Genomic DNA, 18,388 nt, shown 5'->3' with positions numbered 1-18,388 from the left:
TTGATGTCTGATGACATCTTGAATATGTAAAGTTCTACATCAGATTTGCAAAAATTTTAGCCATTAATTTCCTCTAATTTTTTTTTCTACACCTTTCTCTTTCCTCTTTTCTGTGATTGTCATTACGTATAGGTTGGTATACTGGCTATTGTATCCCCAGGTCTCTGAACCACTATTTTTAAAAATATTTTTTGTTTTTCAGATTAGATTATTTCTCTTAATCTACCTTAATGTTCAATAATTCTTTTACCATCTCAAATATGATATTGAAGTCCTATAGTGAATTTTTCATTTCATTTATTCTTCAACTCCAGAATTCACTATGATTTTGACTTTTTTATTGAAAATCTCTCATTGTTGATTTATTATTATCATACTTACTTTTAATTCTTTAAATATGATTTCCCTTATTTCCTTAAACATACTTATAGTTGCTTTGAATTCTTTACTAAATCCAACATCTGGGAATATTCAGAGACATATATATTGAGTGCTTTTTCCCTAGATTCTGGGTCACACTTTCCCATTTCTTTGCATGTCTCATAGTTTTTTCCTGAGAACCAGTCATTTAAAATGAAATATTTTAGCAACCCTAGTTTTTTATTTTTCTTGTCATTGATGACAACAGTTCAGAAAATACCAGAGATATTTTATTTACAAGTAAGAAAATGAATAACCCCCAAAGATTCACCATTATATTTAATTATTCTCTGTATCATGAATCAATTCCAAAAGCCGAGAGGTATACTGAGGAAAACTAAGCTGAAATCTGTAAGCTGACAACCATACCACGGTAGCATTAGGAAACAAGTCAGTCTGTTTCTGCAATCTCAGATCCTTTTCATTTCTTTTCTCTTTTCTGCATGAATACTTAGGAGGAAAATAATTTTATTGACTTAACTACATTAAAGTTTTAGTTAATCTACTAAGGATACATAGTGCCCCGAGGAAATAAATTTCCTAAGAATTAAGTCAGTTTCCTCTTTTGTTTACATTTATATAGGGAACATCTAGAAAAAAGAAACAGTGGGTTCGATAGAAAGGATTTCTTTGCTGGAATTGCGCATTGCATCATCTCTAGGTGATAAAAATAGTGAGAATATCTTTGTAAGATTGATTGAACCCCGAAGTTTAGCCAGGACCTTGTGAGGGAATCAGTAGCCATATGAACTATAAATATTCTTTATTATTATTCAGAATAAAATCTTGCCTTTCATTAGAATCAAGTTTACCAAAATACCTATGCTGTGGCCATGTGAAATAGTGATTATTCTGAAATTGACCTGTTTTATTCTATGTGACACTAGATTTTGTGTGAAATTTCTAGAACTAGATCAACTCCTCAACACCCTCTGGACCAGGAGTACCTGTACCACAAAAGATAAAATCCATCAACTTCAAAGGAAACAAAACAACATAACAATCCATAATTGGGGCTATTCAAATCTATCTGTATTCCTGGACCAAGGGTCAGATGATGGCTCAGTTTCCTGGGATCAGGTATTGTCATTATTCCTCTTATACCATTATTCCCTACTGTGAAAAGTTGTGAAAGTTCTGGAAGAGTTGTAGAAATCTTAAAGGGCAGTGTATATTTCCCTTCATGTAAAAATATTTAATATTTCTACATAGAAGTTAAGGTTTTTTCTTCTGTAAGTGGTTCTCTATAGATATAAAAGTAAGTCCAAGATATCAGGAGGACTATATATATATATAAAACTCTTTCTCCCTTGGGTCTATATTGAATACATGAATAATTAACTCACCAAATATATACTGAGCATTTACTATGTGCAGTCATGATCCTGGGCATTAGGAATACAGCATTAAACAAAAAGCTCCAATGGAGCTTAGAGGAGAGTGGGGAAGATATAGACAGAACATAAATACTTACAATGGTGAATGAATGCTTTAAACTTAAATTATGAAAAGATTAGTTTGGACTGTGTGCAACAGAAAAATATTTTACAGTAGGTGGCACTGAGGTTTTTGAGAAAAGTCATACATGAGCCTATAAACATCCATATCCATATTTCCTCAAGTATTGTTCGACAGTACATCCACTAGTCTCCCTTGATGCTTCTTGAAAAGGGGTGTGATGATTAAATCAGTTTGGGAAATACTAGATATGCATATTGCACTGTAACATATTAAGGTGTCTGGGGAGCTACTTTACTAAATAAACTTCTTCAATATTATTGAACTCAGCATTTCTCAAACTTTGTTCATAGGATCCTTCCCTGCCTTAATCATACACAATCCTAAGAAATTGATATTTTGTAATAACAGCTTACATTATATACTATGTATTAGACACAATACTATTGTAGTTACATTGCCTCATTTAATTATTACAATAGCTATATGAAGTTAAGTTTTATTATTATCTCATCCTACAAAGGAGGTAATTGAGGCATTGAAATAATAAGCAATTGCTTAAGTTCACAAAAGTGAGGATATATAAACACATAGGTTGTCTGATAGCATATTCTCTCCTCTTAATAACTATGTTATTGTTTGGGAAATGTTGATTTTAAGTAAATAAAATTAGGCTTATTATTTGTATCATAGATGAACAATATTCTTATTGAGCACAATTGTACCTTAAAAGAACAACAGATCCCCTACATACTCTTAACAATACTGAATTCGGTTCCTGGAAGTTACGTGCACATGATTGGGCAGTACCACATACTTTTGCTATTATATATTTAAAACTGCCTTTGTTACTTCTGCCATATGTAAAAGACATCTATTAAAGTTGATTCTTTTGAACTCATGTTTATTGTATTCCAATCAAGGTGACAAGAGTTGATTGCTATATTAATCCTTGTTTGTGAGTCTCCTTAGATGTTTCTTCAGGGATTGGTTCTTAGAGAACAGATTTGCATAATGGAAATCCTATTTACATAAAGAATGAAGGTTATTTCTTGACTTTTAGGGACTATTTGCTTAAGTCATGTGCCTTCTAAGAGCAGTAATAATCATTTTCTGTGCTGGTTATGCAAAATAAACAAAACAACCTCTTCTATAATCTTCCTTTGTCCCAATATATCACTTTCCTTGTGACTCCTGATAGGAGACTGGATCGAAAGATCCTGCCTATGTTATTTAGAACAGTTGGTTTTCAAAATGCTTTGCCTGGTCCAGCAGCCTCAGCATTGCCTGGGAATTTGTTGGAAATGCAGATTATTAGATCCCACCCTAGACTCAGTCATAAACTCTGAGAATAGAGTACCACCTTCTGTCTTTTAGCAAGCCCTACAAACGACTCTCAAAACTATTAGGAGCCACTGCTTTAGAATATGTCTGATGACATCAAAACAAGTATACACATATATTGAAGGAATAAAGATATGTCAAAGTTTATTGGCCAGTCTAATTTTTCATTCTATATTAAAAATATTTTGTGTTTGAAATTTTATAGAGTATAATGAATCACCTTTAAGAACATTTGTGTCAGTGATTTCAGAAGAATTTAAAACAACAGTGACCTAAATAGCACAGGAAGAGCAAATAAAGATCAAGGGCACAGATGCTTTACTCTATGAGAAAGTATTCTAAAACTACAACTATTCCATTTCTTGACAGTGAATGGGGAAAAGATGCATGGCATTCTGTTCATCTTTATTTCTCTGACCTTTAAATTACCAGTCAAGCATTTTCTAGTTAGAGCATTTTTTATGAAAGATTCACCATGAAAAGTTTGTTGCTAGTTTCCCTTTATTATTGTCAGTATTTTTATTGATTATATAATTATACTCCATTAATAACAAATGATGCAAAAGAAAATACTGTCTTTGGCACAAATTATTTTGACAAAGGGGAAAAATCCCAAGCTTAGCTTTCTGTTGTTCCTTTTTGTAGTAAAAACCTTTTGGAGTTCTGCCCAGTCCCTTTCTGAGAAATGCCTTCCTCACCCACAGTGGTGAGGCAGCAGTCATTTTTGAACAGCATGATTACCCCCTATCTCGTGTGCAAAACTGACCTAACCAGACGGACGTCTGACCCAAGAGAGCCCATCTGTGGATCTGCTGAAGCAGTCAGATCTCTGTCAGGACCTTCAGTCTCAACTCCGTCTTGGGTTTGTGGACTAAAAGGTCTCTTCAGAGTTGTGCTCACATAGGCATGTGTTTACTAAAAGAGGAAAGGCCAGGCTGCACAAGAAAGTAGATACATGCAGGGGGAAACAAAGGAGAACATATGTTGCCCCAAAGAGATGGAGAGAACACATCTTTGGTTCTGATTCCCTAGCATCAAGTTGAGTTCCTCCTGAGGTGTGACTATGCTTTTAATGTTAGAGATCTCCCGTGCCTTTCCTGTACAATCTCCTTTTGGTTTCTGGTGGTTTAAGTGGGCTCTCTTCCATGTAACCAAACATTTCTTGATCTTACTTTTTTTTGTCCATGGCATCATATCAAAGGATTTTTATGTGGTGAAACCCAGCAAGTATACCATCATCATTTTCTTATTAGCAACGTGCCTTTGTTAAAAATTCCTACATTTTGTGGCATGGCAAATCACACAAGCCTAGTAAATCACTGATTTTTAAAAATACCTTATAGATTGCAACTAAAGACCACAAAGACATTGTGGTGAGGTCTTAATTTCAGTAGAAGACATCCATTTGTGCTAGTGGAACTGTATCATTCTCATTCACATATTTCAACTTTTAAATACACAAAATCACCCAACACTTCTGAGATGCACAAATACCCTGGGCAATTTTTAAAGACCTGTTGCATTTGTTGTTTGTTTATAATTCTTATCTCTTATAAAGATGTCTGTATAATATAAAAATTTTTCAAAAATGTAGGTAAAAATCAGTAGACAGTAACAATGATTTCACTTGCTTTTGTGAAGAGATGTCAGTTGAGAGCTAGTCCTATCATTGTGATGTTTTTTTAATTTTATTTCATTTTGTTATCATTAATCTACAATTACATGAAGAACATTATGTTTACTAGGGTCCCCCCTTCACCAAGTCCCCCCCACAAACCCCATTACAGGGTAAAGAAGATGTGGTGCGTTTTGATGTTTTAAAGTGTTTAAATACCAGCTAGTCGATACAGCATTCACTTTTAAAAATGCTAACATAGTTTTATTAGTTTTGAAAATATATGATGACTACATAGGCTTATTGAATCAGATAGTATTAAAGGCAATGACCTCATTACCTCAGAGCTCCTGTTTATCTCATGAAGTCTTAGTTTTGTTCACACAAAGCCATTCCCCCAGAAAAACAACAAAAGCATCAAGCGTTCCTTAGATTGCCAGTTAGAACAGAATTCAACACATTGTAAAATACAGTGCATCTTTTCTGGAAAGAAAAAAAATGAGCAAAACTCATGCCAAGTAATATTCAAAATGAAAGTGAGATACGGCTGACTTTGATCAGAGATAAAAAATAGTCCAAGGAAATTGCATGTGGAGAAAAGCTTTCAGGGCTATAGTAAGGGCTTCATGTGTCAATTTTAGCCATTTTGTGTAGTTCTGACTCCTCAAGAATGCCAATGGATGGTGAATTTCTGTGCTGGGTTTAGTAACAATGTATGTTTTCTCCACACAGACTTGCTTCTCTGCTGGGCAACTGGTGGAGATGTTTCTACAGAACAGGCTTTCATCCATTTCTAAGGAGGACTTTAAGCAAATGAGTCCGGGAATCATCCAGCAATTGCTCAGCTGCTCTTGCCAGCTGCCCAAGGACCAACGATCAGAGCTGCCCCCAACCACTCTGGAGAGTAAGTTTGGTTTGTCCCTCAGAAAGCTAATGTGCACAGTCTGTGCAATAATAACAGTGAACACAAGATGCTTATTATACACCAGGCACTGTTTGAAGCATTTTACATCTATTGGCTCATTTAATGCAACAATGACATGAAGTACATATTATTATCCCTATTTTACAATGAGGAAACTGAGGCACTTAGAGGTTAAGTGGAGCACTTAGAGGAACTGGGATTCAAACCCAGGCCAGCTGGCCCCAGAGTTCTTCTTTTCAACCACTATGCTACACTACTTTTCATGAATATTTTGTATGCAATTTTTATAAATTGATTCAGTCCCTTATATATGACTCAAGAACCAACTTCAAACTCCACAGCTGAGAAGTGGCATGGTATAAGAGGGAGAACATCAGTGATGAGATCAGAAATGGAGAGTTGAGTCATGCCTTATATCCCCAGCCAACGAGGTCATCTTAAGCAATCTATTTCCCTAAGCCTGTCTTTTTTTCTGCACGGTCGGGAAGCAGTGATATCCAACAGGGTTTCCCATCCTTTTACACATCATTGCACATTATAAATAATAAAGGCACACTGAGGTAATGGGAGGTGACCTGTGCAGGCAAATACCAGCCTCTCAGACCTGGCTGCACCCCCAGGAAGTGAACAGATCAATATGTGTCACATTGGTTGCTGCAGTAGACGAGCTCTACTCTAAGGCTTCATAGGATCCTTGTAAGTTTCAAATGGGGTAATGTGAACAAAAATGTGTGCTGTGATTTAAAGCACTGAATATTTAAAATAAAAAAAAAATGGTGCCCTGAAAACATCCATGATGGATAGTCAAAATGTGACAGTTAGCACATGCAACGTTTAAAGTACTACCATTGATTGGAGGGCCTTAATATATGTTTTTTCAGTTTTTTTTCTTTGAGCTAGTCTGCAAAGCCCATCATAGCTGAACTATTTAGCTTGCTTACTCCTAATTCACAGAGGATTCTAAACAGGCTCATGGAAGCTCCCAGGTTTCGTGGTTCTGCCCTCCTCATCCATTTTTGAGCCATCACTTACCCTAGGTACTGAATTATTTGGCTGCTCTCTTTTAATGAAGCTTTTTTCCTCTCAGTGAATGTGGGGTCTTGATATTTAGGCCTGGAGTGTGTTTGTGCTTATAAAATCTTCAAATAAGTGGTTTGACACTGCAGAATCCACTGTGGATATATTTTTAGTTTATTGAGGAGCCTCCATCCTGTCTTTCATGGTGGCTGCACTAAGCTGCATTCCCTCCAGCGTACAAGATTCTCTTTTCTCCATATCCTCACCAAGATTTGTTATTTCTTGTTTTTTGATACGTGCCATTCTGTCAGGTGTGAGATGATATCTCATTGTGCTTTTCATTTTCATTTCACTGATGATTAGCAATGTTGAGCTTGTTTTCATGTGCCTATTAGCCATCTGTATATATTCTTTGGGCAAATGTCTGTTCAGTTCCTCTGCCCATTTTTTAATCGGATTGGTTTATTTTTAATTGAGTGATAGGAGTTCTTTATGTATTTTGGATATTAACCCCTTGTTGGATATATCATTTGCAAGTATCTTCTCCCATTTAGTAGGTTACCTTTTCATTTTGTTGATGGTTTTCTTTGCAGTGCAGAAGCTTTTTCGTTTGATGTAGTCCTGCTTATTTTTGCTTTTGTCGTCCTTACCTGAGGAGACAGATTTAAAACTATGGCTAACACCAGTGTCCAAGAGCTTACCGTGTATATTTTCATTTAGGAGGTTTATGATTTTTTGCTTCCTCTGAACACACTGCCAACTCTATTTTAATTTTAGACTACTGTATAATTTAAAACTTATAAGTCAATAAAAGTCCTCTTAAAAATCACAAGCCTATTGCCATGCTACCAGCTAGTATCATTAACATGATCTAATGTAGAGGGTTAACCTGCCAGAAAAGTACAAGAATTATGAGAATGGAATATTTTCTATTATAATAAACTTTAAGATAATGGTTTCTTAATATCTACCTGGGCTTTAAGTGGTATGATTACTGAATTATTTGATTTAACTTATTTATCTGTAGTCATTAAAGGAAATGATAGTTTAATTTTGCAATTACCTTCCTTTATTGACACGACTTGTTAATAATTTCTAAATAAGTAGAAAACAGAATATTTGCTCTGAATATGTGCAGCCAAAGGAAAATGGTGAAGTGACTAACCCTTTGTTCTCAAATCATTTATACTTGACTTTGACTTTGAAGCCACTTTTTTTCTCTTTTAATCTTTCCCCTTCTTCTCCCCTCATACATACTTGGTTTGGCTTGCATAATCTTAAAAATTGTACTTTCTGTATATTTGTTTAAAAATCTGTAAGGATAGAAACATGGAATAAAGTTAGTGGCTATAAAAATTGTTGCAGTAATCCAAAATGTAGGGTGTCCAGATATATATCAACTGTTACCCATTCACTGATCAGTTTTTACCAGTACAATCATTCATTTTAGTAACTGAGAATAATGAACACTTTTGACATTACAGATAATTTTGAGAACCTTTGAGTACTTATTTTGAATACAGTCCTTATTTTGCACATAAACATAGTTCTGTGATGGGCCTCCCTCCGTGTCGGCTCGCTCTATAATGCTGCTTCCTTGGCCTTCAGGAGGCTTAAGTGTGATAAAGGGGGAATCATTACCAGAGTAAGTCAATGGATGGTGTAGTTTAAAGAGCGATAAGTTAATTTCTTTGAGGGTGAGAGGTAAGGTACGTCTTTGCTTGCCACAGTGATTTCAGTAAGAGGTAGGGTAACTTGAAAGCAACAGGTTATTTGGTGAAAGTCTTTTCATTCTGTTCTTAAAAATGAAAACTTTTTACCCAATATAGCATTTATAAAACAGTTTCATATCCCTAGAAACTGTATTGTAAAATGGATTCTTCGGGCCTTCTCACAAGCTGAGGCCGATGAGCACTGACTGTTTCGCACTCTCCTTTTGACTTAGAATATGGCTATAGCACAGTGGCCGTGACACTGCTCACGCTGGGCTCCATGCTCGGGACAACGCTGATCCTTTTCCACAGCTGTGAGGAAGAGTACAGGCTTGTACTGCAGCTGTTTGTGGGTCTGGCCGTTGGGACACTTTCTGGGGATGCTCTCCTCCACCTTATCCCTCAGGTAACTACCTCCTATTTCAGATGGAGAATTTCTCATTTCTGTTTACATTTAGCCACAAAGGTGTCTATGCAAAACTTCATAGTAAATTGGATGAATAAATACAGTGGGTAGTGATTTCCTTGAAAATAAATATTATTTCCCCAAAGCACTTACAAAAGAAAAGGGATGAGCAGTTGTTAGATTTACCAGATGTTATTCTTATTTTTGAAATGAACAAACAAAGGTGATCAGATGTAGAGTTTTTTAAGATAATTGAGGAAGCATATACTAATTATCTGTAAATAAAAATAAATGAGATATTGTACTGGTTTTTCTCCAGTTGTCCCCAGCTCTCACCAGAATCATAGTCTGCTGTCTTTTTCTGCCCCAGAAAATTGTGTCTCCTTAGCTCTCTTGCAAGCTAGGTTGTTGTTTGGATTGAGCCCATGGGAGGCATAACAGAAAAGCTGGAGTAGGAGGAGAGAGTGGCGGGGTATTTCTTCCCCGCTCTTCCCTGTTCCTGGCACTTGTTCTAGAAGTGGCTGATTCGCTGCAGTATCACAGCTCCCATGGGTGGCCTCCTCTCCAGCTCCACCTCTCACTTCACTTCGGTAACATTACCTCCAACCTTTGTCCTTTGAACCCCAAGAGTGGTAATCGTTTCCTGGGGTTCTAGTTTCCGGGTGTCTCATTATCCCTTGTTCCTACCCTGGCTGCCCACACCTCTGTCAAAGCACTATCATTAACTGCTCTTCGTTTGAACCAGCAAAATGAACTTCTCTTTCTTGCCTGACTAATAGTATCTGGGTTACCCTGGGGAGAAATGTCAACAATGGGAAGCTGGCTCTTTGCTGAATTCTCCCAAGATTCTTCATTCATCACAAATGAAAGGACTAAGACCTGAGATATGAAAGAGTTCAAGCAGAGGGGTCTTCAGATGAGGCTTTCTGTTCCCTCTGAAGTCTCTCTTTTGATGGATCGTGATGGACAAATGATCCCCCGTCTTGCAAAACCTGAGATGTTAAAATTTTCCACAAGCCTCTCGCAGTTTCCTTCAGGGTCAGTCTTGTTGCATAGAAACTGAATAATTATTAGATGTTCTGAAAATGGCAAAGTGAGCATTGGAAAAATGAAACCATTATTAGTTTTAATTTCCCTTGTAATGTAATTTTCTGGAAATATTTCAGGGCTTATTGGCTCCAGGCAGTGGCCAAGGCCTTTTTCTAGGTCACTGCAGTGATTGTGTAGCTGTTCCCTTCCTGGGATCCTGGGAAACATCAAAAGGATCTTAAAGCTTCCTGGGTCTCCCCCATGGGGAAGCACATGGCTCCAGGCAGTGGACGTGGACTTGGGGTAGGTGGGGCTGACGGTGGACTCTGCAGACACATGTTACAGAGGGCAACTTAAAAGGTTAGCTAGGTGTCATTGAAATATGGAAGGCTTGAGAACAACAGCTATTGGGAAAAGGAAGAAAGATGCAGTACAAGTGTGGGGGAAGCTGAAGAAATCAGCAGCTCCTGAATGTGACCCATGGCCAGTGTTCCAAGGTTGCACAGCAATGAGAAAAATACTACTGTCATGATTTCCTTTTCTAACTAGGTACCTTAAAGATCTACATTTTATCCTGAAATTGTATGGTTTTCTTCTGTTTTGTTCTGTGACATTACAATGTCCTCTCTTTTGTGAACTAATGGCAATTACAAGTAGTAGGTGGATATTCTTTAATGTCTTTACCAAAAGAAAAAGTTGACTTATATTGGTTTTTATTTATGTCTATAAACTCAATGCATATATGTAGATGTGTAAATATATGTACACACATATATGTGTGTATGAACACATATGCATGCAATATATACTCATATAATTTATTTTTCTTTTTTAAATTTGATGGTCAGTAACATACTGAATGTGGAAACCACTGAGCTATTTCCCAAACTGCCTTTTCCTGGAGAGGGAATGTGATACACAGTGATGTACTAGGTCAGAAAAATCATGAGGTCAACCAGTGGAATGAGTCAATCAATGGGATGAGCAACTAGAGGAAAATTCTTGATGCATTTCCTGTATCCTTTGTGTCCCAGGGAGCTGGCAATATTGCTGGGTATACAACCAATGGAAAAAGTCAGGCAGATTCTTACTTATCTGAACTTCATTTAAAGTTTTCTTTAATTGTAATAAGCATTGGGAGAATAAACCCCAGATGAAATGTATCTATATATTTGTTCTGGATATAAAATACATTGATCTGTTATTAAAGCCTTGCTGTGAAAACAGATATGGATTAAAACCCCTGAAAAAAAATTCAACTAAAGAACTGAGAGTGTATGAAAATTTAGGCCACTTGCTGAAATAAACTTAGACTTTACCCAAGAGCAGAAGTTATTCAAATTTTTCCTTTCTTTTCTCTTGTTCACATTTTATTTGACCCTGATTAAATCATATGGAGAGTAATAGATGATCTAAAAAACATATGTGCTTTAAAAGATTTCAGGAGTCATCATGGGATTCCCCAGAATGAAAGTTGAAATACATTTTATATTGTACTTGCTAATTAATATTTCAGTCATCAAAAGTCATTTCTTTATGTCTCTCTCTCTTTTTTTTAAGGTTCTTGGTTTACATAAGCAGGAATCCTCAGAGTTTGGACATCTCCATGAAAGCACAGGTCATATTTGGAAACTGTTAGGATTAATTGGAGGCATCCATGGATTTTTCTTGATAGAAAAGTGTTTTATTCTTCTTGTATCACCAAGTGCCAAGGTATATTTTAAGCTTTAGTTATCTTTTGCATTAGGACTTTATAATACTCATTTTATTTTAAAAGTACATGTTAAAAGTAATTGACATCTTCATGAAGTTGTCTGTGTAGGAGATAGAGCTCTGATTTCCAGAACATAGGGATTATTCTGACTGGCAGCCTCACTTTATAGGTTATTAAGTTTTTAAACATCCGTGGGTGGTCTGTTAACACCCTTGTTACAACCTATTTGACCTTCATGGCTAGTTAGAAACTGGAGATTGTTTCATGTCTGGGAATGAAAGGGCCCAAAAGTCTAGCTGTTAATTGGTGTTTTAGGTGTTTTCCCTAACCAAAAACAAATCAATAAGCAAACAAAAACTCTTTGATACTTTTTTTTGAAAAAGATTCTTTGAAAAATACTATGAAAATTCACAAAATTACCCATCATTTTCTATCTTAAGGGCATTTAAATTATAAAAACAGCAAGCTCAGGAATGACATTTGTGGCAAATCTTTCTTTTTCACATTAAATATTTGCTTTCATTGTGCCTATATTTGATCATTTTCTACATATATGGTGAGACATAACATTCAGTATGGTTTTCTTATGAATTTTTTTTCTCTTACCCAGTATCTTATAAGAAAATAGATAAACTGTTTGGTGCATTGGTTAAAAAGGTACATGCTTGGAAAAGACTCCAGGAGATTAAAACAAAGCAAATTTCCTTACAGAGTCCTGGGGCTCTGCAGTCCTCTATGATTTTCTAATTATTCCCTGGCTCTCTACCTGTTCACATAAATTTTAATGTATGTTCTCAAGGCAAATTCGATAGTCTTTAAAAATATCAGCACTTATTTACAATCATTCCTAAATTTATCAAAATTCTATTTTATGCATTAAAAAGTAAGATGGTTTTATGGATGGATAGAGGGATAATAGATGGCAAAATAGGTATAATAAGATGTTAATAGTAAGATCTAGGGAATGAATATCTTCCATTCCCTCGATTCTTACAATTCTTTCAGCTTTTCTGTACATTTAAAATTTTTCATAGTAAGTAGATTTTGAACAAAATCCTGTTAAAATTTATTTTTTAATGAAGCAAGGTTGTCTTTTGGCTTGGGGCCCAAACTAGGGTGCGATAGTAATTTAGAAATTAGGAATGCCATCTTTGAACGCGCTCCCACTCACAAAGTTCAGGAACTTAACTTCCACAGAAGGACTTCTAATCTCAATAAATACAAAAAACAAGAATAGAGCCCCTTTACACACAAAAGATTAGCATACCTGGACTGGGAAAACAAAATTACAAAGCCAACATATCAACCTATGTGTAATAATTAGAAATCTAACCAGGATGGAAATGAGTGAAGTAAATCTGAATATTCAAAAATGGAGAGTTTGTTCAGGTTGTCCTTAGATTTGTCAGGGAACTTAAAATGAGTTTTAAGGACATAATTTCAAGATTCATGATATTACATAAAATAAAAGGAGTGGCAATGTTTTCAAAGCCACAAGTGCTTTAATTGATTAATACATTTCTGTAGATATTAAGCTAATAGTTACGGGGTGAAATACAGTTTCAAAATCATCCTTTTGGTATCTCCATCAGAAATAATTCAAAATTTACTTTTGTAGTAAACATAATTTTTCAGTAAATACAAAAGACCATATAAAAACTACCACTGTTCAAGACTTAAAACCACAACTAGACATTTTTAAAGTTGCATTCTTAAAACATTCTGAATGTGCATGATGTTTTGTTACGGAAAAAAACTGAAAAACCTGGACTGGATCCCTGACCGAAGAACCAAGCGGCACTTGGAGGTCTTGGAGTGTGGAGGTTTTATTTTTACACCTGCAGGCTCAGAGGGGAATACTCTCCCAAGGTCTGAGCCCGGAACAAAGGCAAGGGGAGCAATATATATCTTTCTGCCTCTGTATCTGCAACATTTCTACGTGCACAGCAAACCTGCAAGCAAGAGAAAGTAAGTTTAGGGAGAGCAGGAAGTTAAAGGAGTTTCTGTTGTCTTTGCTAAGAAGAGAAGCAGACGGGAGGTACCTGGACTAGATTGCTGTCCTTGTAAATTTCTCCCTATCAATTTCAAAACAATGCAATGCTTCTTCAAGGTGTAACATTTTAGCAAGTATTTATCTTGAGATTCTTCTGGTACTCTGTCTTCTTCCAGTGGCCACCGTGCAAATAAACAAAATGTTAAATATAAGCATGGAATTGACAAGAGCTGCACCTGTGGTATTCTGGCTTCAGCACTAATTTTAAACCATCCTCATCCAGCAGGGCCTGTCATTGGTTAATGGGCATGTGGGCCATTCCCACCACCTTGCACTCAGCTCTGAATTAAGTGACCAGATAGGCAGAGGCAAGTCTGCTTCAACCATCCAGTTGGTAGGTCACTGATCTGGAAAATTCTACTTACTTGATTACCTTCTTTCCTTATTCCTTAATGAATAGATAAAATCTGTAGGATAGATAAATATAATCCACTTCTGATTTGGCTGTTTAACCATGATACTTTGGAAAAGTTTGCTAACCACCTGAAAGTTGTTTTAAAGAGTAAAAAGCATTGTCTATAGATTCAAGTCATTGCTGTCTGCACCACTTTAAAACATATATGAGTCAGATTGACATAAAATATATCTTTGCAATCATTTTGTGTACAGGTTTTCATAAACCAATTGACCTTTAGGTTTTCCATTCTGAGTAATCCTTAACCATGGTTAGGTGGGGCCAAATAAATGTTGAGCAGAGATTAGTTAGTGTATGTAGAAGGGGAGTGTTCATTTCATACACAGGAGAGAACTGATACTGCCATGGGATACATCATTGAAAGTATCTTCTGCTGCATCAAATTTTCCACAACAAAATTTTCCATTTGAATTGTCAAAACATGACCTGTAATCAGATTCAAAACAATATTCCCATTCTAATTCTCAAAGTAACAAGTAAAAGGACCGGAAAAAATGTGAAAGTAACATATAGTAGTTAGAAAACTTGCTTCCTAGATCCATGGCCCCAGCCAGAGGAGGGGTTCACAGTTCAAGGGCAGATTCCTAATTGACTAGAGATAAGTAAGCTATTCCTGAGACATTAAAACAGAAAAATAGAAGTCTGGCAGTAGACTGTAGGTCTAGGGTGAACTCAGGGATAAGGACAAAAACATTTTTTTTAAAGTGATTACAAAAGCCTTATTGTGTTTATTGCTTAGATGCTTTACATGTGGTTTGGAAGGAGATAACTTCAGACTAGTAAAAGTTTTAAAATCACTTAATCTCCTTCCGTTTAAATGAAGGATGAAAAACTCCAGGATGCCTGTAAGCAAATCTCTGATGCTAACTCGATGAGTTTTGAACGATTTGAATATACTAGCTTACCATCTCTTTTGTTATTTAAGATTCAAGATCAACTTAAACTAAATAGAAATTATATGAACTAAGTAGTTTGGTTCAGTGTCCTTTTTTTTTTTTTCATGAAGTAGGGAAATTCATGATTCTGTCCAATTAACAAGGACTCTTGGATGTCTGCCTGTAAATTCCTTTACATAATGACAATATATAGCTTTGGGGGAAATTAAATCCTAGAATAAATATCTGAACTCCTGTCTTTTAAGAGAACTATAGAGCCTTGGACTATAATTTTTTTTTGCTTCCTCCAACCCAGTATCCTTCAGCTCTACCTTATTTCTCAGCCATCCTTCTCCAAAAACAACCCAATACATCTTTTGAATAGGTGCTGCTATTCTAATATACAAACTCTAAGTTTACTTTCTCTGTTTTACATTTTAAAAAAGAAGCTTATGTCTCACATTAAATTTGTCTCAAAGTTTCCACAACTTTGGGTAACAGAATTGTGTGAACATACTTTTAAAAGGACTTTAGTAAGCAGTTACAGGTTTCCCTTGCTATCCAGAAGTAAAGCATTCCTATGAAATCTTTCATGAGCCTAATGGCATAAAACAAAGAAGCAGTTACTATTAATTCATATGGAAAATTTTTTAGTTTTCCCAGACCCCCAAAAGAGCCTTTTTTTAAAGCTTTCCTGATACTTGAGGACACATCTTGCTAATCAATGTACAGAGTAAATCAAGATAAAGCACAGATGCTGACAGACATAGGTCAGAGCTATGGTGGTGAGATGCTGAGATGCTGAGTGTGGTTCTCGGGCAAGGAGCTTGGGGGGCCACTCTCACTGAGGGGTATGCCCACTGCCTCTGTAAAGGCTCACTGCAAAACAAATGCTCAGTGCTGCTTTTGTTTTTTACCTTTTTCCATGAAAGTGACAATCCTCCTTGGATTCTTTCAGCTAGCAAAACCAAGTACTAACGTAGGTCTTTTGTAAAAGTGAAATAGAGTAACTCAGACTTTCAAGAAGTGGGGAACACTTGTAAAAAGTATTCTTCTCATGTAATAGATTAACAGTCTGAGGCATAGAGAAAAGTGATTTTCCTGAAACAGAACCGTGAATCAGTCTCTGACATAAAATCATGAAACCTTAATTCATAAAAATCTTTTTCAAAATCTCACTTTTTTGTTGTGTGAAAAGATGGAAAAAATAAATAAATTTACTGAATTTGTCTTTTGTAAGTCTGCTGATTTAACTTCTTAATTGGCAAGATTCTTTTACTGACTGGCAAAGCAACAAAACCAGAATATTATGCTATGACTGATGAGATGAGGTGTCGGGTTGGCATGGAATTGCTCTCCATGCAGAATATACAATCAGTTTAAAGATCAGAAGATGAACCCTACATCCACAGTGCACCATACAGAAGTATCAAATTAGGTCAAGAATCAAGAATCATGTTTTTCTACAGCTTTGGGGTTCATAAAGGCTTACACAATTTAAGAGTCTGAACTATGGACTGTCTCAATAGCCTCTGGCTCTCTATGGAAGATTCTGATCTATACATGCATGCTGTTTTCATTGAAATGTAGAGAGTGCCAAAAGCGTGCTCACAGACCTTCAATTTTACCTTCTATGTTTGCCTGTGAAATTTAAAGTTCTTATATACTCTAGAGTACTAAAATGTCTTTTAAAGTAAATCACTGTAACACTTCAGATTTTTTCAACAAAATGATATTAATGCTAACCCTTCATTATTTATTTATTTCATTTAAAATAGAAAGGCCCAGAAGATTCACAGGCAGCTGAAATTCCTATAGGAAGTATGGTAACATCCAACAGAAAATGTGAGTACCAATTTTAAAAAGCTAAACTCTAAATGTAGGAGGTGACATAGAAAAAGGTTATGTCTGCTTTAAAATAAATATGACTATTTAAATTTCATATTGGGTATATATTACACAATTTAAAATGTCGCAAGTTTTCATAACGAACTCATTCCTGTTAGTCTTTCAGACATATTGCATATTAATATCAACTTAACTTCATTCTTTCAAAGTGAAGATTTCCCCAGTTGCTTAAAACTGATCCTCTGAAAATTCCTATGAGTATAAATTTGTATGCGGTCATCAGGGCTCCTTTAAGATCATTGCTAACATGATGACAGAGCCTTTCACATCCAATGAAATGTGGAGACACTGGGCTTTGTCCCAAATCTCAGTCTCCTGAAACTCATCCCAATTGTCTGTCTCATTTATGGTGCTGTCATTGAGACGGTGGAGGTCAAAACAGTGATACATCATGATTCACATCTTACTCTGTAACTCATTTGTACTTATAATTTTCAACCAACCTTTTTCTTTTTATAATTTTCTCTAGTTCTGAATTAATTTTACCAATTTTGGGTAGGACTTTTTTCCATGTCACCTATGTTTCTGAGTAATCCTTAGAAGTTTTTTTTGGCTGTTTTGGTTTTCTCTAGTTGCTACTGAATCTTTGCCCCATTTTTCTCACTTACTCTTGTGTGACACAAATTTCTAAATATTTTAAAAGTTGAACAGTCATGATTAGTTATTCCCATTCTATCATAATAAGTTAACTACCCAATATTAAAAAGTGCTAACATTTATTGAACACTGATTATATGCCAAGCACAGTGCTAAACATGACATGGATTATCTCATTTAATATTCCTACAACTGAATGAAGTAAGAATAATTATTATCCAAACGAGGGAAATGTAAAAAACAGTTGTTGGAGAGGCCAAATTACTGCCCAGGATTAGAGCTAGTAAGTTTGCATCGAGGAACTAAGAACTGCTGATGCCCCAGTGGTTTCTTTGTGATCATGCATCTGTGTCTTTTCTCATTCATTCATCCAAGAAGTGTTTGAAGATGCGCCACATATGCACTAGAGAGTAAAATAAGAAAGGTCTTCATCCCTAATTTGCAATGTAGTTGTGGCTATAAATACTAGTAAGAACAAACATGTTTGTAATAATCATTATTCTAAATGTGTTAGATATGTTAACTCCTGTAATTTATTCATTTGATTCAAAATATGTAATTTCGTAGTCTGTCCAATTCTGCTTTCAGAGCATTGTTAGTCATAGTTTTCCTTGTAAATCTTTAGTTCCAGGAGATTGTAGAATGCCTGACACCTAGTAGGTCTGCAATAGACATTTCTTTGTTTTAGTTTTTAACAGAAAGGAAGAGGAAAGAAGGATACTCTCAGTCAAATAAGAGCAGGAAGTGATGCTAGGTCAGGGAGTAGCAATAGTCTTACCCAAATATTTTGTAGGCCTTATATCTTTCCCACTTTCGATATCAAGCTTGGCATATTGAATGAATAGTGAACAAATGCAAATTTGATTACTCAACTGCCCTTTTGCCAGGGACATATTGAAT

At 35.7% G+C, this 18,388-nt stretch overlaps 1 protein-coding gene across 2 annotated transcripts in view; it reads left to right on the top strand.

The window, feature by feature from the left end:
• Window positions 1-18,388, top strand: part of SLC39A12 (solute carrier family 39 member 12) — a 54,032-nt gene that overhangs the window by 20,840 nt on the left and 14,804 nt on the right. Inside the window, exons 5-10 of one of the 2 annotated variants that reach the window (XM_036881180.2) lie at window positions 1,328-1,500; window positions 5,570-5,741; window positions 8,725-8,897; window positions 11,487-11,639; window positions 13,917-14,027; window positions 16,762-16,828. In XM_036881180.2, coding sequence (XP_036737075.2) covers window positions 1,328-1,500; window positions 5,570-5,741; window positions 8,725-8,897; window positions 11,487-11,639; window positions 13,917-14,027; window positions 16,762-16,828 — 849 coding nt within the window. The remainder of the gene's footprint in view (window positions 1-1,327; window positions 1,501-5,569; window positions 5,742-8,724; window positions 8,898-11,486; window positions 11,640-13,916; window positions 14,028-16,761; window positions 16,829-18,388) is intronic. The other variant, XM_036881182.2, reaches the window with a different exon arrangement.

The sequence above is a fragment of the Manis pentadactyla genome, chromosome 3, assembly GCF_030020395.1.
Source record: "Manis pentadactyla isolate mManPen7 chromosome 3, mManPen7.hap1, whole genome shotgun sequence".
NCBI classification, from domain to species: domain Eukaryota; kingdom Metazoa; phylum Chordata; class Mammalia; order Pholidota; family Manidae; genus Manis; species Manis pentadactyla.
The sequence above is the reverse complement of the archived record's forward strand: the minus strand, read 5'-3'. Positions and strand labels throughout refer to the sequence as shown.